The 23,369-nt window shown below is 41.0% G+C and overlaps 1 protein-coding gene across 1 annotated transcript in view; it reads left to right on the top strand.

Moving 5' to 3' along the window:
* Nucleotides 1–23,369, top strand: part of PTPN21 (protein tyrosine phosphatase non-receptor type 21) — a 78,493-nt gene that overhangs the window by 36,475 nt on the left and 18,649 nt on the right. Inside the window, exons 7-12 of the mRNA XM_003408808.4 lie at nucleotides 1,793–1,880; nucleotides 2,262–2,350; nucleotides 5,031–5,118; nucleotides 5,977–6,056; nucleotides 21,426–21,486; nucleotides 22,144–22,228. Of these exons, the coding sequence (XP_003408856.1) occupies nucleotides 1,793–1,880; nucleotides 2,262–2,350; nucleotides 5,031–5,118; nucleotides 5,977–6,056; nucleotides 21,426–21,486; nucleotides 22,144–22,228 (491 nt within the window). The remainder of the gene's footprint in view (nucleotides 1–1,792; nucleotides 1,881–2,261; nucleotides 2,351–5,030; nucleotides 5,119–5,976; nucleotides 6,057–21,425; nucleotides 21,487–22,143; nucleotides 22,229–23,369) is intronic.

Below are 23,369 nucleotides of genomic sequence, written 5' to 3'. Positions count from 1 at the left end.
CTGGGGAAACTGCTCAGAGTGGCGGAGCGCATTGTCCTGACCTATGTTTCTGCGTGCTTCGGTATGCTGGTAGATACTGACTTTCTCTGATGGTGAATCTGTTATGTTGTCTGTAAGAAAAAACCCTCTTCTAAAGCTACATTTTAATGTAACCCTAACAGCCGCGCAGTTGTAAGTTCTCTCTGCTTGCCCCCCTTCGATGTGTGTGTATAATTAAATTCTTATAACTGCTCTTTAAAGTAAACGTTGTGACCTCCATCTTACAGATGGGGAACCCAAGCTCACAAAAGCTAAATAACTTGCCCAAAGTTACACACTCAGTGAGAGGTAGAAGTGGGGTATGACCCCAGATCTGACTGATGACAGCTGATTGTTTATTCCCTTCCCTTAAAAACAATGTTTTGCTTCTAGTCCCTTCCCACCAAATCCATACAGCTGCCTACAAAAGGTTGTTGTTGTTGTTGTTGGTTGCCGTCGAGTTAGTTTCAACTCGTGGTGACCCCATGTGTGCATAGTAGAACTGCTCTGTACGGCTTTCAAGGCTGTGACCTTTCAGAGACAGATCCTTCAGGCCTGTCTTTCAAGGTGCCTCTGGGTGGGTTCAAACTGCCAGCCTTTGGGCAGTTAACCTTTTATGCCACCTAGGGACTCCTTACGGAAGATTGATTTTCTTAAAATATCACTTTCCTCTTATCTCTTCTCCCCTTCCCAAATGCTCGTGAATATTTTCTTGTTCTCCCTCAGGCACACATTGCCCTGTCTTTTGTTGTCACCTTCATTCATTTGTGCATTTCCTTAAAAGACAGTTTGGTAGTGTAGCTCTGTATGAGGCAGAGTGCTGGATGCTGTGGGCATACCGAGGAATGGCTAATTCCCTGCCTTTAAGGAATACGTTCCCTGCCTTGCAGCTTACCAGTAGATGGGACAAGCGATTGTGATAGTAATTAGAATATGTTCTGCAGTGTAGTTTGTGGCATCACAGTCTGGTTGCAGCAGGAGAGGTAAGCACAGACTGTGGTGGGTCTGCACAGAGCAAGGCATCTGACCTAGACTCGGGAGAACTACAGGAGGTGACAAAGAAATGATACATGGGCTGAGTCAGGATATTAGGGCTTGACCGGGTACACAAGGGGCTGATAGGTATACCAAGAAGAGGAATTAGCATGTGCAGAAGCACAGAGGTGTGAGGGAACATGGTGTATTCAAAAAAATGCAAAGCATTTGGGATGGGTGCATTGGGGGCAAGGGAGCAATGGGAGAATGGGGCTGGAGAGGCGAGTCTTCATGTGATTGAGCACGTCTTCTTTACCCACACTGCCTTTATACCCCTCCTCACAGTTCTCTCCAGTCACCCAAGCTAACAGGGATCTCTGTCCTCTGACCTCCTCGGACCCTTTTCCCTGCTCTTATTTGGCATTTAGCATATGATGCTTGGCAATGCCTGATATTTTAGATAATAAGTAGTTACCCAGTGGTTTAGAAAAAATTCTGGCTTTCACTTGAAGAAGGTTTTTAAGTTTTTTTTTATTCCCAGCTGCCACCTCCCCTGCCGAAAGTACAAAGCGGTAGGCTCTCATATAACTAACCCTCAGCATTCAGCACAGTGCTTTGCGTGTAGTTGGTTTTCAGTAAATATTGATGGATTGACACAAACAATTAGAGATGCTAAGACGCTTGATATATTTATAGTATTTTCTGCCAAATTGATATGTACTTTTTTGGAAAAGCTTTTTTTTTTTCCTTTTCATTTTTAGTTTAGTGAACAATCTCAGTAACCTCTTTTGGGTTGCAGAGGGCTCACAGCTCCTGATGCTGAAATGCTCTACATGCAGGAGGTGGAGAGGATGGATGGCTATGGAGAAGAGAGCTACCCTGCGAAGGTAAGCTACACTGCAGCGGCTGGGCAGCCTGTAGTGAGTCTCAGCAGTTCCAATGGGGAAGCCCAAGGATGCTCTGATGTGTTAAGACCAAAGATGTGCAAAAGGCTGATAGTGTAAAAGCTGAGGTCCTCATGACCATGATTTTGTAGTAACACATATTCCTTTTTTTGCACAGAGTACTTTGAGAGGCCCGACTCTTTAATTTTCATATATGTTTACAAGATAGAGCATTTATACCATTCAGATTTTTTCCTTCAAAACAGTTACTGTGTGGACCTCCTGAACACTTTATATCTGGGAAAGAAGTTTAGTGAACTAGATGTAGTTGTTGTAGTTTTGTGCATCTGCTTCTAGAGTGTTTCCTCTGCTGTCTCCTTTTAGGATAGCCAAGGAAGTGATATATCCATCGGTGCTTGTCTTGAAGGTATCTTTGTGAAGCACAAGAACGGAAGGCCTCCTGTGATATTCAGGTATATTTCTACACCTTTCTTTAGAGTACATTTTCTGTGGCTCCTGTTGGTGCATTTTTTTTTTTTTTTTTTTAGTACTGTACTAGTTAAAAGGAGCCCTGATGGCACAGTGAATAAAGTGAATAAAGACATCGACTGCTAACTGAAAGGTCGGCAGTTTAAAACCACCAGGGGCTCTGTGGGAGAAAGATGTGGCAGTCTGCTTCCATAAAGATATACAGGCTTAGAAACCCTATGTGGTCACTAGGAGTCAGAATTGACTCAAAGGCAGTGGCTTTTGGAGGTACACTAGTTAAGGAGCCCTCGTGGCACAGTGGCTAAGAGCTTGGCTGCTAGCCAAAAGGTTGGCAGTGTGAATCCACCAGCTGCTCCTTGAAACTCTGTGGGGCAGTTCTACTCTGTCCTATAGGGTTTCTATGAGTCGGAATCAACTCGATGGCAAAGGGTTGGTTTATACTAGTTAAATTGCTCACTAGTGTCTCTCAACTGATTTGAAAATGGAAATTTTCCCTTGCTAGAATAAAATACCCCCTGAATGTAACTATTCTTTTTATAATCTACTTCCCTCAAAATCAAATGTGCCAAAAATGATGCTGAGAATGATGGCCTGTTTATGAAATGCTTAAAAGTGTGACCCTTTTCTTGCCATGTGGTGGCCATTGTTTGTTTCGATGTGCATTCTGCATTTGAGCTCTGGTTTACAGGGCTCTTTCTTGGGGAAAATCTAGGCGTTTCCTCTGACTCTAGTTATGTACCAGAATATCTCAAAATACCAACATCCACGAACATTTTTTTGTATTGTGCTCTAAGTGAATGTAATGTCCACAGTTCAAGTCAGTTTCTCATACAAAAACCTATACACACACTGTCTCATGATCCTAATGCTCTCCCTACAATGTGATAGCACACTCCTTCCCTCCATCCTGTATTTCCCATGTCCATTCAACCAGCTCCCGTCCCCCTGTCCCTGCCCATCTTGCCTCCAGACAGGAGCTGTCCGTGTAATCTCACATCTCTCCTTGAGCTAAGAAGCACACTCCTCACCCATATTGTTTTATGTCTGATAGTCCAGTCTAATCTTTGCCTGAAGAGTTGGCTTCAGGAATGGTCCTAGTTTTGGGCTAACAGAGAGTCCGGGGCCATGACCTCTGGGGTCCCTCCACAACGTCTAAGAACATTTTAATTGCTTTTTTGAATGTTACATTTCTTTTTTTGATTACAAAAAAGTGATACTGTTCACTTAAAGAGATCCTGGAATGTATATAGCAAGAAACACAGACCAACTCTGAACGATGAAATTACGTATGATTGAAATTTCCATCTTAATATTGGTCTGTGCTCCAATTTGTGTCTTATAGATAGTGAATCGGGCTGTGTTGGTCAATTCCTGCCTTTTAATTCCTTGAAATCCATAATCTAGAAAATCTTAAATATTGTTTTATATAAATATTGACAGTTTTACTCTTAGAGATTCTGTCTACTTCAGTTCTATCATCTCTTGATGAAAAATTAAATATTTTGTTTTTATAAAGTTATAAAACTTACTATGTTATAAATGTGTTTTGGTTCTTTTGGGCTACCATTTATTTAGTGGTTATTTTGAGCCAATCACTATGCTGAGTAGTTTCTGTCTCTTTTTGTATGTAATTCTCACAACTCTGGGCAGTAGGTATTAGTGCCATTTTGCACATAGGAAAATTGAGGCTTAGAAAGAGATGAGGCCAAGGTCACCCAGTTATTAATGGGCATAACCAGAACTAGCACTCAGATTCTTGATGTCAAGCCTGAGCTCTTAACTGCTGTGTTAAACAGCTTCTTTATCCCTGCTTTCCACTTCCCTCCATGATGCTAGCTTTTGGGAGTCCTGGTGGCACAGTGGTTAAGCGCTTGGCTCCTAACCAAAAGGTTGCCAGTTTGAACCAACCAGCCACTCCGAGGGAGAAAAATGTGGCAGCCTCCTTCTGTAAAGATTAACCAAAACCCAAACCCATTGCCATCGAGTTGATTCTGACTCATAGTGACCCTATAGAACAAGGTGGAACTGCCCCATAGGGATTCTAAGGAGCGACTGGTGGATTCGAACAGCCGACCTTTTGGTTGGCAGCCAAACACTTAACCACTGTGTCACTAGGGCGAAGCCCTGTAAAATATTCGTTGAATGAATGATTGAGGCCTTGGCAACCTGCTAAGACAGGAATTGAGCTAATCAGGCAAATGAGGATAAATAGATTTTGCATCTCTCCACTTATTTAGCAATTCAGGGCTTTGACCCATTCATTCGGGTTCAAACTCCTGCTGAGAATTCACATTTCTAACAGGTTTCCAGAGAACTACTAGTAGAGCAGTGGTTCTCAAAATTTAGTATAGATAAGAAGCACCTGGGGATCCTGTTAAAATGTAGATTCTGATTCAGTATATCTGGAGTGGAAACGCCCATTTTCAGCAGGAGTTCATGCCGGAATGAACTGGTTCCAAGCCCTGTTTAGTTCACATGCATTTACTTTTTGCGGCCAGTTGTAACTTTAGAGAATGAATGCTAGCTGAATAAAACTGTCCCCTTTCTAAAATGTGTAACAAATAATAACTTATGAATCAAGTTTAGGAAGAAAAATTGGTGCATTCTCTCTCCTGCCGTAAACATGAGCACTCATGCTGCTGTTCTCTATTTGTTGTTCTTTAGGTGGTATGATATTGCTAACATGTCCCACAACAAGTCCTTTTTCGCTTTAGAGCTGGCCAATAAAGAGGAGACCATCCAGTTTCAAACTGTGAGTAAACATGAGGAATCTGCATGGAGTGCGTGTGTGTCCTCGGGGATGGTGTTGAAATTATGGTATTTTATAATTTGATAAGTATTATAAAATGTTATATTATTTTATAATTTGCATAACAGCACATGACAGAATGTCAGTGCTCAGTAAACATTGTTGAAAGAATGAATGAGTCCTTGGATAAATGCCGACTGATAGTGATGACTTAAAGGAAAGGGACTAGTGGGGAAAGTGAGGACTGATCTCTTAATTTCCATTGATAAATGAATAGATCTGCAGAAATATTATCTTAACAGTTCTATGCTGTTATTGGAGCCCTGGTAGCGCAGTGATTAAAGAGCTCAGCTGCTAAACAAAGGGTCAGCAGTTTGAATCCACCAGCCCCTCCTTGGATACCCTATGGGGCAGTTCTACCCTGTCCTGTAGGGTCGCTATGAGTTGAAGTCGACTCAGTGGCAACAGGTTATGGTTTTATGCTGTTGTCGCTCTTGACAAAGGCAGTATTCAGTCGCAGAGTCAACTGTTTTGTTTAAAATTATTTTGGGGTATCTCTTTGTCAAGAATAAAAATTGATATTTTTATCATTTAAAAAATTTTAAGTCATTTTGAAAGTGCTTAATGTAAGGGTCATACTCTTAGAACATTTTATGTTCTTCTGTCTTGGTAATTTAAATGTGAATTGTAGCATTCGTAGGGTAAGGCAAAGTATTAACCACAGAAAATGAAAGAATCACAGTGTGTGTACTGAAAGGGACTTTGTCACCCAACTGTGTCTTGTTCTCAGATAAGCTCTGCATGAAAAGTATCAAGTTGTGTATGTACTTTCATGTCACTTTATGCAATTTTGTTTGCCAGGAAGACATGGAAACAGCAAAATACGTGTGGAGACTCTGTGTTGCTCGACACAAATTCTATAGACTAAACCAGTGTAGCCTGTAAGTATATCCTGCTCACAGACATGGGAGAAAATAATCAGTGTCCACATTTTCGTTTTGAGCTTCATTGTATCAGCTAGAAAAGCAGGTTTTATCAGAAGCATATCATCTTATTTTTATGACACTTTTATCATAACATCTTTTTTTTTTTACATGTTAAAATGACGTTAATTTTTTTTTCTTATTTTCGCTTTGGCCAACTTCCGGTGACTACATATGTCTCTAAGATTTCTTTCAACAAGTTACCAATTTTTTAAAGGATATTCCTTTTTACCCTTCGTTTTTTTTTTTTTTCAAACAGTCCCTGGTCAGCGTTTTGAGCAATTAAAGATTATCTAGATTCTCAAGGCATTTGAAGAATTTCTGCCCCTTCTTCCTAATATGCATTTTGATTATCCCACGTGGGCTCCCCCTTACTGGATCCTTCCCAGTACATACCTGCTGTGATGTTTCACATATGAAGACCCTTGTCCTTCATTCCACATCCCCCACTAGCCACGGCCTGTATCTCTGCTCTCCTGTATAGTAAATGTCTTCACAAAGCTGTATGTGCTGGTACGTGCTTTCTGTCTGCTTTTCACCCTGCTTGCTTTCATCTGCCACACTGCTGACCCCGCTGCCCCTCAACTGCCACACCGCTGCCCCTGCTGCCCCTCGCCCGCCGCGCCGCTGACCCCGCTTCTTGCCTGCTACACCGCTGACCCCGCTGACCCTCTCCTGCTACACTGCTGGCCCCGCTTCCCCTCGCCCGCCACACCGCTGACCCTGCTTGTCACAGTCACCGGTGACCTTCCCCCAGTGGTCATTTCAGGAGTTTTTTCATTCAACCACTCAGTAGCACTTACCTACTGACTACTCCTTCCTGAACTCTGTTCTTCTTGGCTGCCAGGATACCACCCTCTCCAGGTTTTCCTCATTCTAAACTGTTTCTTCTCAGTGGCCTTTGCTGGTTGAGTCCTTAGATGTCTTGTCTATCTACACTCCTTCTCTAGGGGATTTCACCTTGTCTCATGGCTTATAATAGCATCTATATACTGAAGATACATCAAACCTTATGTGTGGCCCATCTTCTCTCTGAGCTCTTGACTCATACATCTGCTGTCATCTTGACATTCCATTTGGGTACCTAAGAGGCATCTCAAGTTTGATATGTTTAAAACAGAGCTCTGGACTTCTTCCTTCTATTCCTGTCCCCAGACCTGCTTCTCACCTATTCTTTTCCATTTTGACAAATGGCAGCACTTGATATTCACCTAGTTCCTCAGGCCTAAACCTGGAAGTCACACTTAATTCCTGTTTCTCCTTCATCCCACATCCAATTCGTCTCCACATTTTATCAGCCACCCCTTCAGAATATATCTGAAATCTGACTATTTTTATCTCCCCTTCTGCTAACAACTTAGTATCAACCACCATATAGTCTCAATAGAAGAGGCAGGCTTTCCCATGGACGTTGCATCTAAACTGAGACCTGAAAAGTTTCTCTCCATCTCCATAACATTTCTTTAAACTGTCCTCTGTCCCCTGGACCATCTGGCCTGCGCCACCTCACCCGTCTCCAGCCAGTCTTCTGGATAGAGGAACAAAGGACGGAGTATGGCTATCAGTTATAGGTCAGGACCACAACTGAGCGTGTTCCCTGCCTCCCCTCCCCACTTGCTGTTAGCTATGGGGTTAAGTGCCACCACCTGTGCTGCTCCTCCTCTGGGCTCATCTGCCCCCGACCCAGCTTATTTTCAATCCTGGCCCCCAAAACCCAGCAGTCCTGATCTACCATTCCCTCTTGAAGCCTTTGCTGGGATGCCCTTCTCCCGCCTTGCTGACAAACTTTTAGTCACTCTCTTTTTTTTTTTTAATATTATTTTATTGTGTTTTTGGTGAAAGTTTACACGGCAAATTAGATTCTCGTTTAACAATTACTACACAAATTGTTCTCTGACAGTTGGTTACATTTTTGACAATGTGTTAACATGCTCATTCATTCCATTCTGGATGTTTCATTCCAAGTAATTGTTTTCCCTGTCCCCTTACTCTTTTACCTTTGCTTTATGGTAATTGTTGATCATGTGGTCTCATATAGATGATTTTTTTTTTTTAATTTGTGCTTTAAGTGAAAAGTTTACAAATCAAGTCAGTCTCTCATACAAAAATTTATAAACACTCCTAGTTGCTCTCCGCCTAATGAGACGGCACACTCCTTCTCGCCACTCTCTATTTTCATGTCCGTTAGGCCAGCTTCTGACCCTCTTTGATCTCTCATCTCCCCTCCAGACAGGAGCTGCCCACATAGTCTCATGTGTCCACTTGATCCAAGAAGCCCACTCCTTACCAGTATAATTTTGGTCTCATATAGATGATTTTTTAAAGATGCGTGGTACTCACAGGTAATATTCTTTATTTTATGAGCCAATCTGTTGTTCAGCTAAAATGTGACCTTGGGGGCAGTTTCTGTTCAAGGTTATGGAGTATCTCAGGGTATTAGTCTCAGGTAGTCCTCTAGTCTTCAACTGTTCCAGCAAGTCTGGACTTCCTAAGAATATGAGTTCTGGTTCACATTTTTCTACCCTTCTATCAGGATCCGTCTGTGGCCCTGATGAACTTAGTCACTTTTGAAGATCCAGTTTGAACGCAGCTGCCTTGAACTGTACCAAGTAGTTAGTTTGCTTAGTCCTTCATATCACTCTAAAGTTCTAGGTTTTTTTCCTGCCTTTTTATAACAATAATTCTGATCTAGCAAATGCTTACTATGTGGCACAGTGGTTAAAGTGCTTGGCTGTTAACCGGAAGGTTGGTGGTTTGAACCCACCTGCTGCTCTGTGGGAGAAATATATGGCGATCTGCTTCCTTAAAGTTACAGGCTAGGTACCCTATGGGTAGTTCTAATCTGTCCTGTAGGGTTGCTATGAGTTGGAATCATTTCGATGGCAATTGGTTCGGGTATGTGTCAAGCATTATGCTGAGCACTTTCATCTCAAAATCCTTGCAGTAACCCTGTTTTGGCACCATCATACACCCCCCCTTTAGAGATGAGGGGCGTAGTGATTAAGAGCTATGGTTGCTAACCAAAAGGTTGGCATTTTGAATCCATCAGGCACTCCTTGGAAACCCTATAGGCAGTCCTACCCTGTCCTGTAGGGTTGCTATGATTTGGAATCGACACTCGATGGTGGTAGGTTTGGTTTTAATGGGTTTTTTAGAGATGAAGCTGCAGAGACTTAGAGCAGTGCAGTGTCTGCCCCTGCCATGTGACTAGTAAGTGGAAGCAGCAAGATTGGAGCCTGTGCTCTTAGCCACCGTGCTAGACTGTTAGAGGAGCTCAGTTCATGTCTCTGCTTTCAGGTGGAGCTCCATTGTCTGTTGTCCGTGGAGCTCGTTGAGGACTGGGCCTCATCCCACTCGTCTTTGTGCCCTTGTGTCTGGCAAGTGCCTGGTACGTGAGGGCTTGGTGAATGATGGAAGCCTGAGTGAGACAGAGATGGGAGTTCACAGAGGAGAGAGCCCTTTGCTCCTTGTCTGCTTTCCATTTATGGCTGATAATAAACTAGGGGGAAAAACCGTAAAAAGACATTTTGTTCTCTGGGACCAGGAGGGGAAGGAAAAGGCTGTGAAGTCCTTTCTGTTTTATGAGGATTCACAGCGTGAAAAAAACTCTGGTCAGGAGCAGTGGTGTGAAGAGAAACAGCCAGGTCCATTTTTGGGACTTGTGAAATAAAAGAAAGGACGTGACGAGCGTCCTTCCATTTAGGAGAAACATCCTACATTTAGCCCTTTGGGCTTCAGTTCCCCTCTCTTCCCTTCTCCGTCCTCCCACACTTGTCTTCATCTGAGTTGTCACTGTGGGGCTGGTGATGGGGTTTTGGTAGACACTAACTGACTTTTTTTTTTTTTAACTGACAGGGGAGGAACCTCTGCTTTCTTTGCCGCTAAGGGAAGCCTCTCCTGTGTGCTGCCAGGTTTTGGAGTTCTGTGTGTGTTTGTGTATTCAGCTCCCCCTGGTGGCTAGATTCGGTGGTGCTGTTGGTTCTGGGTGGTACATTGGGGCTCCTCTGGGCTGGCCTGGTTACCCCACAATGTGTGACATTATTTCTGTGCAGAAATGTGCTCTGAGATTCAAGCAATAGATATGCAGTCTTTCGTAACACAACCTTTTCATAAGTTTAAGAGTTCATAATACTGAGCCATCCTTACCTGACTGAAATTCATTACCTTTCTGGAAAGTAGTGGAGAATCAGTCACCTTGAAGAAACCATAAATCAGAATCCCTTTCCAATAGGCATCCATATTCATTTATTTGTAAATTTTTTTTCTTTTAAAGAATGTTTTTGCAAATAGCCACCTGGCAATGATTTAAATATTTATATGGAAAGTAAGTACATGATTGTTTCTTTGTGGTCAGTGGCTCAGGCTCTAAAAAAACTCATTGTCATCAAGTTGATTCCAACTCATAGTGACCCTATAGGACAGAGTAGAACTGCCCCATAGGGTTTCCAAGACTATAATCTTTATGGAAGCAGACTCCCACATTTTTCTCCCAAGGAGCAGCTGGCGGGTTTGAACTGCCAGCCTTCTTGTTAGCGGCCGAGTACTTTAACCACTGCACCACCAGGGCTGTCTTGGCTCAATCTGAGAAGTCTTAATTTTTGTAATATTACTGTTTATTGTCAAGTGCGAATGAAACTACATATATGCCACATTCAGTTTGCATATACTGTACCTGTACAAGGAAAATAAGATCTTTTTAAAATGGAGTAATTATGTTTAAAGGGCTATTTTCCAGATTTTGTTTGTAATCACTATATGTTAAATAGATTATGGAAGTCCATATTCACAAACTATTCCTCCGTCTTTATTTATCATGAATGATACCCACTTCATTCTGGGGGAAATTAATACGTTTTGTTGGGAGCTGTTGTTCCCCAGGTGAAGTAAATGGATCCTTCATTTTCAATATTTTCATGGGTAGTAAAATTAAAATAACTCATTTTTATAGTGATTTCTTTTAAGGCTCTTAACCCAGAATATTTAGTTACATTTAATATTATGATAATTCTCAAGTATTGGTAGAACTCGTTCTTGTGGTCCAGATGGGTAAACTTAGGTGCGACAAGCATATTTTGTATAGCTGCGGCAGGCCTGGACTGAACAGTGGGTTCTGGAAGCCTGCATCAGGCCGGGGCTGACTGGCAGACCCTACTACTAGAGTGACTCCCTCCACCCCTCAGCCCTGGTCCTGATACATAATATAATAGTGCTTTGGATGGACTTAGGCAATTCATTTAACCTTGACCCAGATGACTGTATTTTAGTTTTTACAGAATGGCAGGATACAAGAGTCTTGACCCTCTCCCTGCCCCCTGCCCTTGAAACAAAGGTACTTTATTTTTTAAATTATTGTACTTTAGATGAAGGTTTACAAAACAAACTAGTTTCTCATTAAACAGTATACATATTGTTTTATGACATTGGTTAACCACCCCATGACATGTCAGCACTCTCCCTTCTCAACCTTAGGTTCCCTATTACCAGCAAAACAAAGGCACTTTAGTTAACAGAATGATCTTTCTATATCGTGCAAGTGTTTTAAGCCTTAAAAATGTTGTATTGATCACAATCTGTCTTCCTTTTTTTAATTTATAAGGTGGGGACTGTGGGACCTTTACTTGCTGTTGTTTTAGAGTTAGGAATTAAATGAGATAGTAATGTAAATCCATTGGGTCAAAAAGCTTATTCCAACCCTCTCTTTACCACCCTAAGCCCCAGAACAGGGGGAGAGTGAGGACAAGTAGGGGTAGGTGTCACAGAGCCAGGTCAGCAACCTTTACGCCACGTGGACAGTCAGCTGTGGTCTACCCTAGTATAGGGCCAGAGGGGAACTTTTGTTCTTCCTTACCTTTACCCAAGCTCAAAAGGAAAGTCATTGAGACAAACATTTTCTAGGCATTTCAGTGCATTTTTTCATATAAAAATTCATCTCCTTTTATTACCTATGAACATAAAAGAAAGCAAACAATTAGCTCGCAAAGCAAAATTCGGAAAACTCCTAGAAATATGAGCTTCACTGTCAAGCTTAGTAATAAGCATCATCTTCATTCCTCATTCACTGTGTCCTTCATTTGTTCAACAAACATTTGAGGGCTTCCTTGTGTGCTAGGCAGTGTGCCAGACACTAGAGACACCATGGTCTGTCCTCTTGTCTCCATGGAACTTACTTGGTTGGGATTGGGGAGGGTGTCAGACAAATGATCAGTGTTTAGGAGCCTGTGCTCAGGAACCTGGCAGATCTGTCTGGGTTCAAATGCCAGTTCTGCTGCTTGTTAGTGGTGTGACTTGGAGCAGTTTATTAATCTGACTATCAGTTTCCTCATCTGTAAACTCAGCGTAACCAAAGCGCCCTCATGGAGTTGGTATTCAGGTGCCAAGAGATAGTCATCTACAGTCCTTAGCATAATTTCACTGAAGGATAATTATTTATTTTACTCTGGCTGGCTGCCTTTTCTTGTTTGGTCTTCTCCAGTGCACACATTCCAGCGATTTCTTCTAAGAGTTCCTTAGTTGTCTCATTTTTAGCAGTGCCGATCGGCGTAGTAACTGCCCCCCAAAGCCTGAGAAACTCAGTCAGTAGTTACACCATTTTCTCTTGTGTACTAAGCTTAGGATGGGTGATCTCAAAGAAAACTGCACTTACAAGAACATTGCCAAGAAGAAAGAGGAAGTTAGAAGACTGGACTTTATGGTGAGGCTACCTCGGGGCAGACAGTTTGGTAGGTGGAACATGCACTGTTTGGTGTTGTATTTTTCAGAACTGGCCCCAGGAGTGGGCAGTGCTTGCCTCCACACTTGGTGCTGCCAGCAAGGGTGCCAGAATAGGTGTTGTGGGTGGGAGTCGCCACCTACGCTCCTAAGCAAATCCTTGGATTTGGGATTTAACACACTTAAGTTTTATTTTTGTTCCAGATTGAGCAACTGTGGACATGTTGTTGGAGTTTGTTGCTAGCGGATTCTCTCAGCTGTCCTTTAACTCACATTTGTGAATTTCAGTACTTTGAAACAGAAGTTCACTTCATCTAGAGAGTGAGTCTGTGAGGGACTGAATATAAACTTCAGAGGACTCTGTTCCCTACACCTAGCTCTGGCAGTGGAGTTCTAGAGGAAGCGTCAACTTCAAGGCTGCAAAATGCAGTGCCTTCAAATGCTGGACATTGATTTTAAGTAATATATTAATGTGTAGTTAAGGAGGGTTTTTTTTTCAAAGCCCAGATATACCATGGAGACTTATTTGATGAAGGAGGCCTCCAGTTAGGACCCCGCAGTGCTTTGCCAACAGATATAAGTACTTTTGTAGTACAATAGAATTAACATCCATTTTATTATTGTTGATGAATGTAAATAATGGCAGCATGGAGCTTACTTGGAAAAGAGACATCTGTTTTCATCAAGAACCTTAATAGATTTCAATGATAAATGAAAGGAAATGATTAAAGAAAACACTTAGTTTCAAAAAACCAACAGGAAAAACAATTGTTTCCACCAATTGATGTTAAGTTCCTAATAAGCACCAGTTTTCGTTTATCTCAAACGTCTTATAAAAATAAGTCAACGTTCAGAGTTTGAATATAAGGTTCCAGTTTTTAGAGTGCTAAGAATAATGTTAAATTGTGAGACGTGAGACTCCATATTATGGTCGATTTGCTGATTAAATGGATTGTGATTGTGAAGTTTTTAGTGATTAATCCCTAGAATACTATAACCAAAGGTCTCAAAATACTTTTTAAATTTAATTTTAGTAAAAATACATATAACAGACCATTTTCCATTTTAACTATTTTTATGTGTGTAATTCAGGTACACTAATTACATTCACCATGTTGTACAACCATCACCACCATTCCCCCATTTTTTATCACCTTTAACAGAAACTCAGTGCCCTTAAACAGTAACTCCCTCTTATCCCCTCCCACCTGCCCCTGGTAGACAGTAATAAACTTTGGTCTGTGTATTTGCCTATTCTAGATATTTCATGTGACATCATACAATAGTTGTCCTTTTGTATCTGACTTATTTCTGTCAGCGTATGTTCTCAAAGCTCATTCATGTCTAGCGTATATCAGAACTTCATTTCTCTTTGTGACTGAATACATATTCTATTGTGTGGAAATACCACATTTTCTTTATCCATTCATATGTTGATAGACATTTGGGTTGTTTCTTTCAGCTGTAATGAATAGTTCTACACTGAAATTTTGTGTGCAAGTATTTGTTTCCCTGCTTTCAAGTCTTACTGGGCGTATACCTTGGAGTGGAATGGTTTGATCATATGACAATTCTATGTTTAACTTTGAGGGATCGCCAAACTGTTTTCCGTAGCGGGTGTACCATTTTACAATCCCACCAACAATGGATGAGGGTTCCAATTTCCCCACATCCTCACCAACACTTACCGTTTTCCACTTCTCCAATAATATTCCTTCTAATGGGTGTAAAGTATTATCTCATTGTGGCTTTGATTTGCATTTCTGTAATGATTAACGATATTGAGCATCTTTTTAAGTGCTTATTGGCCATTTGTATGTCTTTTTTGGTGACATGTCTATTCAAATACTTTGCCCATTTTTTAGATTGGGCTGTCGTTTGTTGTTGAGTTATAGTAGTTATTTATGTCTTATAGACACCAAACACTTATAAAGCATGTGGTTCCCAAATATTTTCACTGATTCTATAGATTGTCTCTTGTTTTTGTTGATAAAATCCTTTTATGTACAAGCTTTGAAAATTTTTGATGAAGTCCAGTTTATCTGTTTTGTCTTTTTTGCTGCTTATGCTTTTGGTGTCGTATCTAAAAGTCCTCAAAATATGTTTGTAATCAGTAATTATGTGTCACATTAGTGCCACGAGCCAGGACAGATGGTAAAAGGTTTAAAAAGAAGTGCTTTGATAAAATTATGTGACATGTCATCAACAAAGCCAAGAATCCAGTGTGTTTAGGTTTCTAGATGTTATTTTCTTTTTTAATTTTTATTGTGCTTTAAGTGAAAGTTTACAAATCAAGTCAGTCTCTCACACAAAAACTTACATACACCTTGCTGTATACTCCCAATTGCTCCCCCCCCAACGAGACAGCCCGCTCCTGCCCTCCACTCTGTCTTTTTGTGTCCATTCCGCCAGCTTCTAACCCCCTCTACCCTCTCATCTCCCCCCTAGACAGGAGATGCTAACATAGTCACAAGTGTTCACCTGATCCAAGAAGCTCACTCCTCACCAGCATCCCTCTCCAGCCCATTGTCCAGTCCAATCCATGTCTGAAGAGTTGGCTTCAGGAACGGTTCCTGTGCTGGGCCAACAGAAGCTCTGGGGGCCATGACCACTGGGGTCCTTCTAGTCTCAGTCAGACCGTTAAGTCTGGTCTTTTCACGAGAACTTGGGGTCTGCATCCTACTGCTGTCCTGCTCCCTCAGGGGTTATCTCTTGTGTTCCCTGTCAGGGTGGTCATCGGTTATAGCCAGGCACCATCTAGTTCTTCTGGTCTCAGGCTGATGGAGTTTCTGGTTTATGTGGCCCTTTCTGTCTCTTGGGTGGGTCATTACCTTGTGTCCTTGGTGTTCTTCATCCTCCTTTGGTCCAGGTCCTAGATCTTACTTTCAGTAAAGCTGAGCAGATGTGCACAGGCACAGATATCCCATCACTAACAAGATCAAAAAAAATTCTGCCTATGTTTAAAAACAAGAGAGTTACAAATGGACTTTTATGTGTCTTTTTTTTTTCTTTCTTTTTAACCTAATCAATTCAAAGTTGGAATCTGCTGTGAAGAGTTAAAAATCTGATTATTTGATAAACGTCTGTCTGGCATTCCTTAGTATTGTTTGGCATTCAAAGTTATACAATGTCGAGCAAATACCAGCTCTTAAAAGGCATCAAAAGGCAGACTTCATTTCTGGACATAAGTGACCTTCTTTTCAGTATGGAACCTGGTGATAACTTCCCATCACTATGGGCTTGGTGGTCAAGATTCCTTTTTTCTCCTTTAGCACCAGCCTGTTTGTGGATGGTGAAGCTTTGTGGTTCTCTGCACTGTAGTGATCCTGAGAGAAAGGAGCACGTGCATTTCCCTCTGTTATGCTTTTTAAAAGCCAAAATGTAATTCTTTGTTCAAATAACTAAACACAGCACCTTAATCAGTATTTCTGATAACTGTTCACTTTAAAAATATCATGCGCTATGAGAACGATATTTAGAGAAATACAGTCAATCACTGCGTAACATCCGTTCTGGCAACGTCTGACCGCGTAAACATCTGTGGTCCCATAAGGTTTTTTTTTTGTTGTTTTTAAAACAGGAAAGCAGTTCTCCTTTTGTGTATTATTTCCCCCTAGTAGTTGACACAGTGGCCACAACAGTGGGCTCAAGCATAACAATGATTGTGAGGATGGTACAGGACCAGGCAGTGTTTTGTTGTACATAGGGTCACTATGAGTTGGAACTAACTTGAGGGTACCTAACACAACAACAACAACAATGGTTTTAAAGACTCCAAACCCCAAGAGCAAATGAGCACTGGGGCTCCAGGGCACATCCCAATCCCAGCAGAGCCTCTCTTCTACCTCTTCTTCCTTCTTCCTCCCTCCTGGCTTCATTCATCTACCCAGAAGCTGTGCAGCCATTCACTCCCTGTGCACTGCTGCAGCTCCTCTACTTCCATGTTTGCCAGCCAGGCAGGGGTACTCGTGGGCTTCTGGCTCCTGGTGGTGGCTGTGCATGATCAGGAAGCAGCTAGACCAGCAGGGTGGTGGCAGCCAGGGCCACCACTGCCAGCTGCGCTCCTAGTACCTGTATATCCACTCACCACTCAGTCCCCATGACCACCTCTCTGCGCCCGGACATGCACAAAATTCCGATCCATCTGCCAGTGTAGCCCCTGCCTGGCCACAGCCACACACCCAGCAGGACTGGCCTCCTGTATCTAGTGGATACAGCTCTTGGGCTTTGTCCAGTGAACGGAGGCTGTGGGGCCCAGGCAGCTCCTGCTCCTCAAGGCATGGAACACGGGGGCCTGCCCATATAAACTGTAATACGGTGTTTGCATAACGTCCAAATCACATAATGTCCTATTTCACAGACAGATCATGGATGTTAAGTGATGTGTGACTATAATGAAGACGTATGAGCAATTGATGTTGGTTGTTAACTGATTTCTACTCATAGGGACCCAACAGAGTAGAACTGTCCCATAGGGTTTCCTAGGTTATAATCTTTACGGGAGCAGATTGGCAGGTCTTTTCTCCAGTGGAGCTGCTGGTGGGTTCAAACTGCGAATCTTTTGGTTAGCAGCCTAATACTTAATCATTTCACCACCCGAACTCCTTTGATGTTGGTTACAGATTAGCAAACTATATCTGCTGTTGGGACACAGGCCATCTGCATTCTTTTAAACTCATTCCATCCCCTTCCCCTCATTCTGGTGTTTAGCCAGGCACAGCTGTCCCTTGACTGACCTTTCTGTAAGTTTCCTAGTTTTACCTTTAGGTCTACAGTCCATTTGCTCCTGTGCACCTTTGCCAAAAATCAGTTAACCGTGTTCGTGTGTCTATTTCTGAACTCTTTATTCTGCTTTATTGATTTATAATTCCTTTTGCGAATACCACATTGTCTTGATTAATGTAGCTTTATAGTAAGCCTTGAAATCAGGTATTGTTAGCCCTCAAATTTTGTTCTTTTTCAAATTGCTTTGTTATCTGAGTTCCTTTGCCTTTTCCTACAAATTTGAGAACAGTTTGTTGATACCTATAAAAAATCCTAATAGAATTTTGACTGGAATTGTGTTGAATCTGCGGATCAGTTTGAGGATAATTGGCATATTAAAAATACCAATTCTTCCAATCCATGAATTTGATATATTTGATTGTTTATTTTCTTATGAATGGTCATTGATTGTTTAAAAAAATGGTTTTTCTGTATCCATCGAGGTGATTGTATTTTAAATCTTCCTTTTGGTCTATTAATATGATGAATTACATTGATGTTTGAGTGTTGAACTCAGTCTTGCATTCCTGGGGTAATTCCCACTTTGTAATGATGTATTCAATTTGCTAAAATTTTGTTAAGAATTTTTCATGAAAGATTTTGGTCTATGGTTTTGTTTTTTTTCCTACTTGTCTTTGTCTGATTTTGGTATCAGGGTACTTAATGCTGGCTTCAAAGAATTCCGGCCCTCCCCTTCAGCTTTCTGAAATAGTTTATGTAGAGTTGATATTATTTCTTCCTTAAATGTTTGATAGAATGAATTCACCAAGGACGCCATTTGGGCCTGGGTGTTTTATTTATTTATTTATTTTTGTGGAAAATTTTTAACAACAAATTCAGTTTACTTAATAGTGCTGTTTGGATTACCTGCTTTTTCTTGAATGATCTTTGTTAGTTTGTGCCTTTCAAGGAATGTGTCCATTTCCTTTAAAAGTGTCAGTAGTTGGCCTAAAGTTGTTCATGATATTCCCTTATGCTGTTAATGTATGTAGTTTCTGTAGTTTTTGTGTGCCATCGAGTCAGTTCCAATTCATAGTGACCCTATAGGACAAAGTAGAACAACGGGAGCAGATTGCCTGGTCTTTTCTCACGGAGTGGCTGGTGAGTTTGAACTCTTGACCTTTTGGTTCGCAGATGAGCACTTAACCATTGAGCCACCAGATTTCCTTAGGATCTATAGTGATGTCCCCTTTTTCATTCTTGTTTTTGATAATTTGTGTTTTCTCTTTTTCCTGATCTAACTGACTGTACCTCTTAAAAAAGTTTTTCTTTGGCTAGTTGTATACAGCTTTAACTTATCATAATCTACTTTCAAGTAATATTATAATACCATGCGTATAGTAACCTATAGTATACTTCCATTTCCCCTCTCTCAGCCTCTGTGGTATCGTTTCATACATTTTGCTCTGCTGTACATTCTTTTGGGAACCCTGGTGGTATTATGGTTAAGCACTAAGGCTGCTAACCAAAAGGTCAGCAGTTTGAATCTACCATGCATTCCTTGGAAACCCTATGGGGCAGTTCTCCTTTGTCCTCTAGGGTCACTGTGAGTCTGAGCAGCGGGTTTGTACATTCTTTTTTCTTTTCTTTAAACATTGTTACTGTGTGCTATTGAGTCTATTCTGACTCATAACAACCCTATAGGACAGAGTAGAACTGCCCCATAGGGTTTCCAAGGCTGTAATCTTTATGAAAGCAGACTGCCACATCGTTCTCCTGCAAAGTGGCTGGTGGGTTTGAACTGCTGACCTTTTGACTAGCAGCTGAGAGCTTAACCATTTAGCCACCAGGACTCCTTTTTTAAGCATTAGATTATATTTTTAAATGATTGTACATTTACTCTTATATTTATCACTTCCAGTGCTTTTTAGTCCATAGTGTAGATCCAGATATGTGGTATCATTTTCCTTCTACCTGAAGGACTTCCTTTAGTACTTTTTGTAGTATAGGTCTTTAAGTGTTGGAGTTTTGTATGTATAAAAAGTCTTTATTTTTCCTTCGTTTTTGAATTGTAGGCTGATGGTTGTTGTTTTTCCTTCTGTACTTTAAAGATGTTGCTCCAGTGACTTTTGGCTTATATTGTTTTGAATGAAAAGTCTCCTGTCATTCTTTCTTTCTCAGCATGTAATGTTTCTATTTCTTCTGCTGCTTTTATGATTTTCTGCTTTAGTGTAGGTTTTAAGCAATTCGATATACCTTGATACAGATCTCTTCATATTTCTTTTGGTTAGGACTCATTGGTTGGCTTACAGTTTACATCAGATTTAGGAATTTTTCCATTATTTCTTCAAATATTTTTTGTTCCTCCTCTTCCGTTGCCTGTTTCCAGAACTTGGATTACATTTACATCGGGCTGCTTGAAGTTGTTCTACAGTTCACTGATGGCCTGTTCGTTCTTCTCTGTGTGTTTCATTTTGGATAGTTCCTGTCATTACATCTTCACTTTCACTGATACTTTCTTCTGCACTGTCTGATCTGTTAATTCCATGTAGTATATTTTTCATATCAGAAATTGTCATCTCTACAAGTTTGTTCTGGGTCTTTTTATATGTCTCATGTCTTCCCTTAACATGCTTGTGTTTTATTTCACTGAACATAGTTATAATGATTGCTTTAATGTCCTTGCCTACTGTTTCTATTACCTGTGTAATTTCTTGATTGATTGAGTTTGCTCCTTATTATAGGTTGTATTTCCCCATTTCTTTGTATACATGGTTATGTTTTATTAGATTCTAGACATTGTGAATTTTACCTTGTTGGTCATCAGGTATTCTTTAAATAATTTTAGCATTGTTCTGGATTGTGGTTAAATTACTTGGAAACAGTGTGAACATTTTAAAGCTTACTTTTTAAGCCTTTTTAGGCGGGACCTAAGCAGCCTTTATTGAATGGCTGGGTTCCCCTCGCTTTGATGCAGGCTGGAAACTCTTCAGGCAGTAAACATGGGCAATTGGAGGGTTCACCTCACTTGTTTCCCCTTTCTTAGGGGGCACTGTTCTGTGCTGCTTGATTTCCAGTGTTTGAAAACTCTTGTTGTTTTCTCCTAGTTCTTATAGTTGTTTAGGGTGGGAAGGTAAATCTGGCTTGTGTTACACTATCTTGGTTGGAAACGGAAGTCTCCTCTGATACATGGCTTTTTAAAAACATGTACATTTAAAGCCAATCAGAGAGAAGTTTCTTACAAAGAAATGTGGAGTGGTTTACCCTAGGCTCACTAAACCAAATTTTCTACTTTACTGCTTTCCCTAATTTAGTTCCTTACACGAAATATAGGTTCCGAAGTACCAAAGTATAAACTTATCACTATATTTGTAGCCTGTGGGCAGCTAGTTGATGGTCACTCCTCAGGTCAGTTAATGGAGATGTTCAGTGCCAACCTAGGTGACAGGAGAGATGTACTTGCACTGAACCTGCTTCCCCTGGGATGAGTCTGTGGATGATCTAGCCTTGTGTTCTTTCTCCCCCTCTAATGTCCACCCAGTAGTTTTTTCTGGATGGGCTAGGGAAGGACACTCCTGGTGACCCCTCTGGTGGTACAGGCCACTGATGCTCCAGGAAGAGGCTCAAACCCCAGAATGTGGTCGGAGGGGTCAGGGGTGCAGGAATGGGCCGAGGCCCCAGGTGAGGACAGAGAATCTCCTTTCTTTTCTCTAATTTGTCATTGGTTTGTTTTGTTTTTTTTGCTTTAAAAGATTTTCTTTTTACCTTAAAAAAAAATTTTTTTTTTAAATTGTACTTCAGATGAAGGTTTACAGGGTCTTTTTACCTTTTTAAACCTTAATTTACTTTGGTAGAATTAAGAATACTGTATAGTTATACAACAGGCTCTTCTCAAAGACATGTCTTATTTTATAGGCAAACTCAGAGTGTCACAGTGAACCCAGTTAGGAGGAGGTCTTCTTCAAGGATGTCTCTGGTAAGAAAGAAAGAAAACTGTGTTTTTTTTTCTTTTAGTGATGCCATTTTTTCTTGAAAAAACATGCCTTTAGTGGTTTTTGATTTTGTATTTGAACCATAAAAGTGTGCTGGTACTTGATAATTTTTAACCAAAGAAATGACAGTTTTCTGTAGATCCAATCTAATATTTATTATATTGCATCTACTTAAATTTTAGCTCCAACCTAATATTAAAAATGTTATCCTTTTGACTACTGAGTCAAGAGTAATCATAAGTTAGCAGGTATTTAAAATACTATTGAACTTGGTCTAATAAGGTTAAATATAATACATACCAGCTTTTATATTCAAATGTTTTATACAATAATTGGGGAAATTGGTGCCTATTCTTTTTTGCTTTTAACTTTTTGCATGTAGATTATTTTGTTGTGTCATCCAGTGCCCTTGGAATCAGTGTGTAGGGCTTGGCATTGCATTAGATGGATATTGAAAATGTTAGAAATGATAAGGGCTATAGCATCTAAATGCTTATTTTCTGCATGTAATATATTGAACCTCTTTAAAAGCTTTTTAATGGAGAGAAAGAAACCAACAGAGAATTACTTTATGTATATTATATAATGCATATGTATGGGGCAATGTGTTCTAACCCTGTTTCCAACTTTGCATTTCTTAGCCAAAACCCCAGCCGTATGGGATGCCTCCCCCACCCCAGCTACATTATAATGGACATTATACAGAACCATACACTTCTTCCCAAGGTAAAGTACACTATCTCTGAAATGCCGTGTTAAATTATTACTATTAATAAATTTTTGAGGGCCTGGAGATATTGAAGCCAGGCTAGTTGTGGCAGAACTTATGCCCAAAATTGTTGTCATTATTACAGCCATCCTGGATTCAGAGAAGAAGCCGTTAGATGCACTCTCTTCGACATGTGTAGAAAATATGCAGTATCAAACTTGACATTTGGTTGATCCCAAATTTGATCAATGGGAGCTGTCCTTCTAACACTGTGCCTTTAGTCCTTGAGCGTATCCTTGCTTTGTGGCACACGTTGTCCCAAGGTCACTTTGGTTTTTCCCTGCCTGAGGACTTTTTATTGTAAAGGTTTAGACATTTTATTTTTGCAGTTTTCAAGTGACAAGGGAGCTGTGTGTAGGACAGCACCTCTGATGCTGAGTCTCAGGCATTCATTTAACAGACATTTACTGGAAACTCTGTCTACAAGGCTCTACTAAAGGCCAAGGAGATTTATGCAGATGAGTAATCTAATATTTTAAGAAGGAGGATAAGACAAGTACACAAATAACTTGAATACAAAGAGAGCATGATTGGTTTGATGACAGAGAGCACGCGATTGCTGTACCTTTCGGTGCGAGAGGGACTCTTACCGTGATGGGGAGACTGGACGAAGGTGAAGTGGACTTTGAGAGATGGGTGGATTTCAACAGGTAGGGGTAGTGGGCAGGTACTTGATTGGAATTGCTGCTTCTGGTATTAGGGGACAGTGAATGCCATGGTACCCATGGCACAGCATTAGGAAGGGAATGTTCGGAGAGCAGAGCCATTCAGTGGGCTCTCAGGTAGGAAATTGTTAGGCAGCGATGCGTGGAGGGACTAGAAGAATGGCTGTGAGTGCTTTGTTTGTCTCGGGTGTTATGTGTAAAGATGAGAATTTGCACGTGGTGAGGTAGGCAGTTGAGGAGCAGTGCTTTCGGGTGTGATTGCCAAGAGGGTTCACCTGAGGATGTGTTTGTCTCTTCTTCACTCTCCTCTCCTCCTTGCAGTCTGCCCTTGTTTTGTACATGTGACCCCAGCCCCTTCCTCTCCTCTTCTCTCTGCCTTGTTAATCTCTCCTTGCTACTCGTTCATTCCCCTCAGTCTACAAACATCCTGAAG

This window comes from Loxodonta africana, chromosome 10 (genome assembly GCF_030014295.1).
Source record: "Loxodonta africana isolate mLoxAfr1 chromosome 10, mLoxAfr1.hap2, whole genome shotgun sequence".
NCBI classification, from domain to species: domain Eukaryota; kingdom Metazoa; phylum Chordata; class Mammalia; order Proboscidea; family Elephantidae; genus Loxodonta; species Loxodonta africana.
Note: the sequence above shows the minus strand (reverse complement) of the source record. Positions and strands in the feature narration are given on the sequence as shown.